Source organism: Amphiura filiformis, chromosome 13, assembly GCF_039555335.1.
Source record: "Amphiura filiformis chromosome 13, Afil_fr2py, whole genome shotgun sequence".
NCBI classification, from domain to species: domain Eukaryota; kingdom Metazoa; phylum Echinodermata; class Ophiuroidea; order Amphilepidida; family Amphiuridae; genus Amphiura; species Amphiura filiformis.
In genome coordinates, this window is record NC_092640.1 from 30,038,873 (window position 1) to 30,046,556 (window position 7,684).

General features: G+C 36.7%; 1 protein-coding gene across 1 annotated transcript; it reads left to right on the plus strand.

Moving 5' to 3' along the window:
- Positions 1 to 2,017: 2,017 nt before the first annotated feature.
- On the plus strand, positions 2,018 to 2,599 carry LOC140167571 (uncharacterized). Its single transcript, XM_072190871.1, has one exon. The coding sequence runs from the start codon at positions 2,018 to 2,020 to the stop codon at positions 2,597 to 2,599; it is 582 nt and encodes a 193-aa protein (XP_072046972.1).
- The last annotated feature ends 5,085 nt before the right edge of the window (positions 2,600 to 7,684 follow it).

Consider the following 7,684-nt stretch of genomic DNA (forward strand, 5'->3'; position numbering starts at 1 on the left):
ACACCAAATGACCCCAGTTTTTCTGAAAATTTCTACACCGATAGACCCCTAGTTTCGTACGCTGGTGGGCACAGGTACGTCGCTTTCACATAATTGTAAAGTATACATGCGTCGTTACAATCGTGCCTCCCCCGGAGGTGAATCATAGCATATACATATTGTTAAATTTTGGTGAAAAGCCCCAAAATTGGCACAGATGTAGCTCTTGATATGCTTAACAAATTTTGATCCAGGGCCAATTTAAATTAATTCCAAGATGAAGGGTAGAGGTCATCGAACTTTATACAGAGAAAAAAATCAAAGTTGTTCAAATTGAGTCATAATAAACCATGCCAAAGTGTTCCTCTGGTCACAAGGATTCAGAAAAAGTATAGTTTGACCTATCTGTGACGTACGGTTCTCAAGTTATAAGCACAAAGGTCAAGGTTTGACCTCTACAGGGTCAAATTTGAAAAATTGCTTCGATTGTTATCAAAATGATCTTGGTTTTGCGGTTCTTGATTCAAGTTCATTAATATATCAAAACGAAAGTTTTTGGTGTTTTTCTCCTCCCGAGAAAAATGCACATGGTGGGGTGGAAATGATGAATAGGGCCTACTTATCAGTGGTTCAAAAGGTACAATTTATGAATGCGCGCGTCCGAGCTGTTCTGTGACATTTTCAATGATATAATATGCAGGGTTTTGAATTCCAGTTAATTATATTTGATTCATCATTTTTTAAGGCATAGGGTATGGACGAACTTGAAGTACTGGTATCTGGAGAGGGGAAGCAACGAGTTACCCCAAATCACAGCGGCAGGTAGTCAGTGGGCCGCCGAGTGCTAATATATATTTATTTTGGAAGGTTCGTGTTTGTTTTTAATTTTGGGGCGTTTTCCCAAAATTTGATATTTTTGGTGATATTTCAAAAAAAGCGACATGCCAAAGACAACTCTTTGGGCACATAGTTTGTTATTGTTATTGCAGTTCTTTTCCACATACCTACGTTACCATCTGCTTGGGTGATTTAGTAATATTATATATTTTATGTCTGCAATTTGGCGTTTTCAATGCGTTTTAAACGTATAATGAAATTAACGCAAATATCTAGTCACGCTGCTTTTATAATTTTTACCTGATCGTCGTTTATTTATTTATTTACGGGTCATATGTCTATTTATTTATTTGTTTATTTACTGACATTTGAATAACATCGTACATTAGATAAATATCAGTATTGGAAACACATTAGCTGATAACTTTAAGTGTAGTAATGATGATGTTCGTAAACTCAATGATACTTATTATAATGTTGAAAATGCAGATTTTAAATTTGATATTATAACACCTGATTTTGTGTTTGATCAAATTTGTCAGTTTTCAAATAACAAAAGTACTGGTATTGACAATGTGTGTATGAAACTATTGAAATTAGCTGCTCATGTCATCTGTCACCCACTTGCAAATATATGTAACCTTTCCATGTTCACTTCTGTCTTTCCTTCTATGTGGAAAAAAGCAAAAGTTACACCTATTTACAAGGATGGTGGCAAGAATGAAGTCAGCAATTATAGGCCTATATCAGTTCTGCCAATATTATCTAAGATTTTAGAACGAACCGTTCATGATCAACTTTACAATTATCTTAATTTAAACAATATTTTAAATCCATGTCAGTCAGGTTTTAGACATAATCACAGTACTAATACTGCTCTTCTAGATGTAACTGATTATATCTTAAATAACATGAATGACGGTAAAGTAACTGGGTCAATTTTCTTAGATCTTAAAAAAGCCTTTGATACAGTAAATCATGATCTTTTATTTGATAAATTGTATTCATATGGTATCACTGGCATGTCACTGGACTGGTTCAAATCATATTTGAGTGGTAGATCTCAAGCTGTCAATATAAATTCTACTCTTTCTGCTTTTAAAGATATTAATATTGGGATACCACAAGGATCAATATTGGGTCCTCTGTTATTTATTATTTTGTTAATTCATTACCGGATTCTGTTAATTGTAAGTGCGTAATGTATGCAGATGATACAACTCTATTAGTTAGTTCACCAGATCCAACAATATTACAGACTGATCTCAAGAGTAACCTTGATATGATAGCTAGATGGTTCAAGTCTAATAAACTCACTTTAAACATTAAGAAGACTAAGATCATGCTCTTTGGCTCTAGTCAGAAATTAAGTAAATTTAAGGACATATCTCTTACCTATGGAAACGAGAGCATAGAAATTGTAAATAAATATAAATATTTAGGTGTTGTATTTGATCCAAACTTATCTTGGAGTGAACATGTAAATTATATGTCATCTAATGTATCTAAACGTATTGGTGTAATTGGTAGAGTCAAGAATTATCTTCCACCTAGTACTGTGAACATGCTCGCTAAAGCTCTAGTCTTCCCTCATTTTGACTATTGTAGCTCTGTATGGAATAATTTCAATGCTTATCATCATCATGAGCTCCAGGTCTTGCAGAACAAGCTTGCTCGTATGCTCCTCCATGCTGACATCAGAACTCCAATTGACCAAATGATGGAAGACCTGAATTGGGTAAAACTTAATTGTAGATGGGATAATCAATCACTGATTGTTTAATACTTTCAAGTGTCTGAAACAAATTGCTCCATCCTACCTCTCATCTATTTTCACTTTCTCACACGCAACATATAACAAATGTACTCGAAGTCAAACCCATAATGCCCTGATTGTTCCTGCATGGAATATTCTTGCTGGTAAAAGAACCTTCAATTACAGAGCTGCAGTACTCTGGAATAATCTCCCTCAGAACATTCGTTCGAACTTTATGGCCATGAGTATGTGTGAGTTCAAGAATGCTATTGCTGTTTAACAATACTGTGTAGCCTATATAATTATGTAATTATGAGTTTGTTTTTGGTAATGATATATTGTTACTATTACATGTATTAATATTATAATATTTTTTCATGCTTGTATTATACAATGTACATTACTGTATCATTCCCATATCATCAGTATTCTGCACATTTTAATTATTTTTCTACATGTAATTGTATATATTAGAGAGCTTGCGATTTCCAAACGTAGACATCGGACGTACGTTGATCTATTCAAAACCACTCTCCTGTATCGAAGCGAGGTCACGTATTTAGCTATTTTTGAAGATATTCCACGTGCGAAATCGACGTAGATACATCGTTGAAAATGCATAAGATTTGTCCATTTCACAATATGTTAAAGACAGTCAAAGATAATGAACATACGAAGGAAAGTCTAATTATTATTATGATCCTTTTTGTTTGTAACAAATCATTATAATAAAGGTACAGCGATGTGTTAAAATGGACTAAATTTAAACGCAATATTCATACGCAGAGATTGTCTATTGAAATGTGTGTGATACCTTGCGTATAAAAAATTAGCTTGCGATTTGACATTTTGGACTCAACGTAGCATTAAACGTACGTTCCACCATGGTTCCACGTGGAAATAGGCTGATTTTACCTCGAGTCTAGGTAAAGGAAACGTAGAGAACGAGTGTTTCTCTACGAATGTTATAATCAAAATATCATGTGTTTTTTGTACAGCTGAGGGGTGGTGCAATAACTTTGTGTATCCTGGAGGTGGTGAAGTATTATAGGGGGTGGGGGGGCAAAGATTGGTTGGCAGGTCAAAAGGGGGGGGCATTTTTTGCAGGTCGAAAGTTGGGTGGGGAGGGCAAGGAAATTTTGGCTCAGATATTTTAGGAACATTAGGAACGCGTTCAAATATGCAAAATTCCTGATCGGTTATTTATGTATTTATTTATTTATTTATATTTATTTATTTATTTATTTATTTATTTATTTATTTATTTATTTATTTATTTATTTATTTATTTATTTATTTATTCATTGAACCATAGATGTCAAAGAAAGGATGTTCACTTGCACCTATAAGATTAGTATTTTTGAAAGAGCTGTATTGTATTCAATCTATGTTTGCAGACATACACAGGTAATTAGTGCAATCTGCTTGTGTTGGCATGGTTGGGCGATCTATTCAAACATTGTATTCATCTATTGCGATTATTACGTCACTTCTTAACTTATAGAGGCCCTGCATTCTTTTATCGATTGGCTCCAAACAAAGGATTTGAACCGGTGTCCTTCATCGTAGTTATGGCGGAGTGCAGTTCAACAAAAGCATGATTGCAATCAACCACGACATTTCGGCTCACACACATAAGAAATGCACTACGATAAAATAGGTTGATGAAAACAGTGCAACAGAGCATTAATGCCCAAAATTGAAAAGCTGTATAATTTATAAACAATATACACTACACATAAAAAATACTACTACAAGGGATTTTCAACATATAAGAATCCAAACAATCAAGTACCAACATGCACAGTTTTGTCCTTATATCACTTTTGGGTTTATAACAAAATGTTTTCAAGCCTCTATCGTGATTGGCAGCTGCATAAGACATCTCTTTGATAGCTGATAATGCCCATCTATTCACCAAGTGGCTATTAACTGATGAGCACTGTCATTATGCTAATCATATGGAAAAGTAGTCGCTTTTGCTCAAATAAAAGGGGTCCCATAGTTAAGCAATGGGAGAAAATTGTCTTTTTTCACTTTCAACTTCAATTATTATAAAGGAAAGTCTTTTATTTTTGGCTCACTCTTAATTGTCTCATGTATATATTAAACTTTACTTTCCCCGATTTTCAAGGAAATCTGATGAAAGACCTCGTCGTACAGGAGCACTAAACACAGCAAGGTATTCCCAAAATCTCACTCGATTTATGGCCAAATACACTGACAAGCACCCCGTGTCATTAAAGTAGCGTGCTATAGACGGCCTTCACTTGATAATAGAAAGTCCGATTGACTTGGCTCAAACGGTATTTCCTAGAAATACTTTGCCAGATTCTACTCTCTAAAAAAGAATCTGATTGGTTACAAAATGCCGTCGTACCATAGGAAAAACCATACCCTCTTCCGTACAGCCCTGCTTAGTGTGTTGTGTGGTAATGTATGCATTGTGCATTGACCTCGAACGCCTCTGTACACACAGCGTGCACACACTGGAGTCGAGTAGGCCTATAATTTATTTAAAGAGACTTTCATAGGAAAACTTTTCCATATGTGAAATCATTGTTTATCAACAAAGGCGAGGGACTCGTCTGTCGATATGCTCAAACAAACCGCTACACTGTTCAATGGCTTTCTTGTACTATATGAAATATAGACTGGCCCCCAGTCTCGGTTCGGTTCCATCTCTGGATAATGTAACAATAAATAATTACGTAATGCCCTATGAAAAAAAAATGCCAACTCCCCCCTTATTTTCTTCAATGCCAAAACCCATTCCTCTTCATCCACAAATCGACGCCACTAATTACACCCACCACAGTCAACCATGCAGCAATATAGAAATATACTCGTATTATAAGTGAACGCGAAAGTCTATTGAGCGCTGATTCCGAGACTGGTCCAATCTGTTAGAGATCTCACTTCCAAATATTCGTTCAACGAAGCACGGTGATTCCGATGTCAATTACGAAAGCCCCGCCCCAGTTTCAATTCAAATATGGTAGCACAAAGCTATGCCGCGGGATGTGACGCAAGATCGGATGGGACACTTGTCAACAACTGAGAGGTATTGAGCTCAAGTGGCACGCGTCTGATAGACCCATGGTACGCGCAATAATAAAAGGCAACCACTCGACTCGGACTTAGGCCTATTGTCCATATTGCGTATATTATCGCGTGCGGTTTGCAAATGTTTGCACATTATTTAGCTAGGGAAGCCTTTTCAAATATCCCCGCGCTGCCAAGCTGCGTTGATTGGTCGGATACAATATCGTTGTTTAGTCGCTTACACAAACGTTAATGTAGTGAAAACATGGACGTGGCACAGTGACATCGCCCCGATATCTTCATAGTAGAAATCGCCATGGTAGGTTAAATCCACAGCCACCCATGACCATTTTATTCGGACCTTATGAGATGCATATTATTAGCGAAGTGACCTGACTAAGGCTACTGACATAGACGGGGTAATTGATTTCTCGCTCTGTGAGCAAGCTTGTATACGACATTGCGGTCAATGGTTATACTCTCTCCACTTGAGTGAGTGCCGCTATAGCCTGCTGTGCGCTGTAGTCCATACAAGACCAACGCAATATAAAATTGAGAGTCTTGGTCAAATTTTGACTTCAAAGCGCACGGCCAATTTTCAAAGCGCACGCTAACGACTATAATATCTGTTCAACACGTATTTTCAAGTGTATGAGACCACATCTGGTTTCTTGAGAAAAATTCATTTACGGGAGATATTCATCATTTTCTAACTCAGTATCCGAAGATTTTCGTCTGATATCAAAATCGTGCATAGCAATTCACGTGTATCGATCCCGTGTATTCATCTTAATGTCACTGCTGCACCAAATAATTATTAGCCAGGCGATGTCGGTGTGCGTGGTATATAGAAAGATTGCGTGACTCCAAATCCGTAAAAGTGAACTCCCAGCATTTTGTGGGAACTGGAAGTCAAATTGCTTACAGACTGGGAGGGTCCATGTATTGGGTTGATTTTTAATGCTATGTAATCTACATTACCAGTCGTTCTCCATGGACCCGAGGGAGGGTCTATATGAAATATGGTGGGCGATTTGAAATGCACGCGCGCATACTGCCGGGCAATGACGTCACATGTCAAGTGGTCTATACCAGATCAATGTTGGAGTTGCCTATAGCCTATATGTTTAAAATTCAATATGGCTACCGAACTGTCATGTGGTCCAGTGGATTAGTGCGCTGGACTTCTGTATTCTGTATGTAGCAGCGGCGTGGGTTCGAGGCCCACCTGTGCCGAACTGAAATTCCATTTTTAAAAAAAAATTTAATATTAGGGAAATGAGACTGGGCGAATTTATGTATGACGTAGAGAGGATTAAGATCCCTTTATTGATCCCTGCCCCCCACCGACTACCCCGGGCTGATTTCATGCAAAACAAATCACCAGATGACTGACTATAGGACATAGCGCCACAACACGAGCGTTGGTAAAGTATGTGGCCTCACTGCAATACATAGCTACGTAAAAACGTACGTGTTAACGTACGTAAAAACGTACGTCCTACGTCTACGTTTGGAAAATCGCAATCTCTCTATTGTCTGATCTGGACCTCTTGGGAGATCAGTACTTATGTATTGAAAGAGCTTACCAGAATAAAGATAGATTGAATGAAAAAAAATGAAAAAATATTCAACAATATCAAGGACTACTATCAAACTTCTCACAGCAACTAGCTACAGGGTGTATCAAAATGATTGGTACCGAAGACTTCTCATTTTTGCCGATTTTTTTTTTTACTATTTTTTGTGCCAGTTTTGGGTTAATTGTTTAAATATTTGTAATTATAGTAGTTTTATCTTCTCTAAGAATTTTAGATCATAAAGATAGCACATTTTATTTCATCGTAACGCTGGATCAGTAGCGCACCATTTTCAAAGCTCTATTTTACTGCAAATACCTTGTGAGGATGTTGAAAATCATGGAAATGTTTACAATTTTCCTTGCCAGTTTCTTCATTCATAATATATATAAATGTTATAATCAATATTTATTGCTTGAGAGTAATATTATTGATTTGAATAATTGAGGTGGGGTGAAAGAAGTTTGTGTATCAACACCATCCAGGG

Excerpts from the sequence above, each read along its gene's own strand:
- LOC140167571 (XM_072190871.1), top strand. The coding sequence starts at position 2,018 with ATGTATGCAGATGATACAACTCTATTAGTTAGTTCACCAGATCCAACA.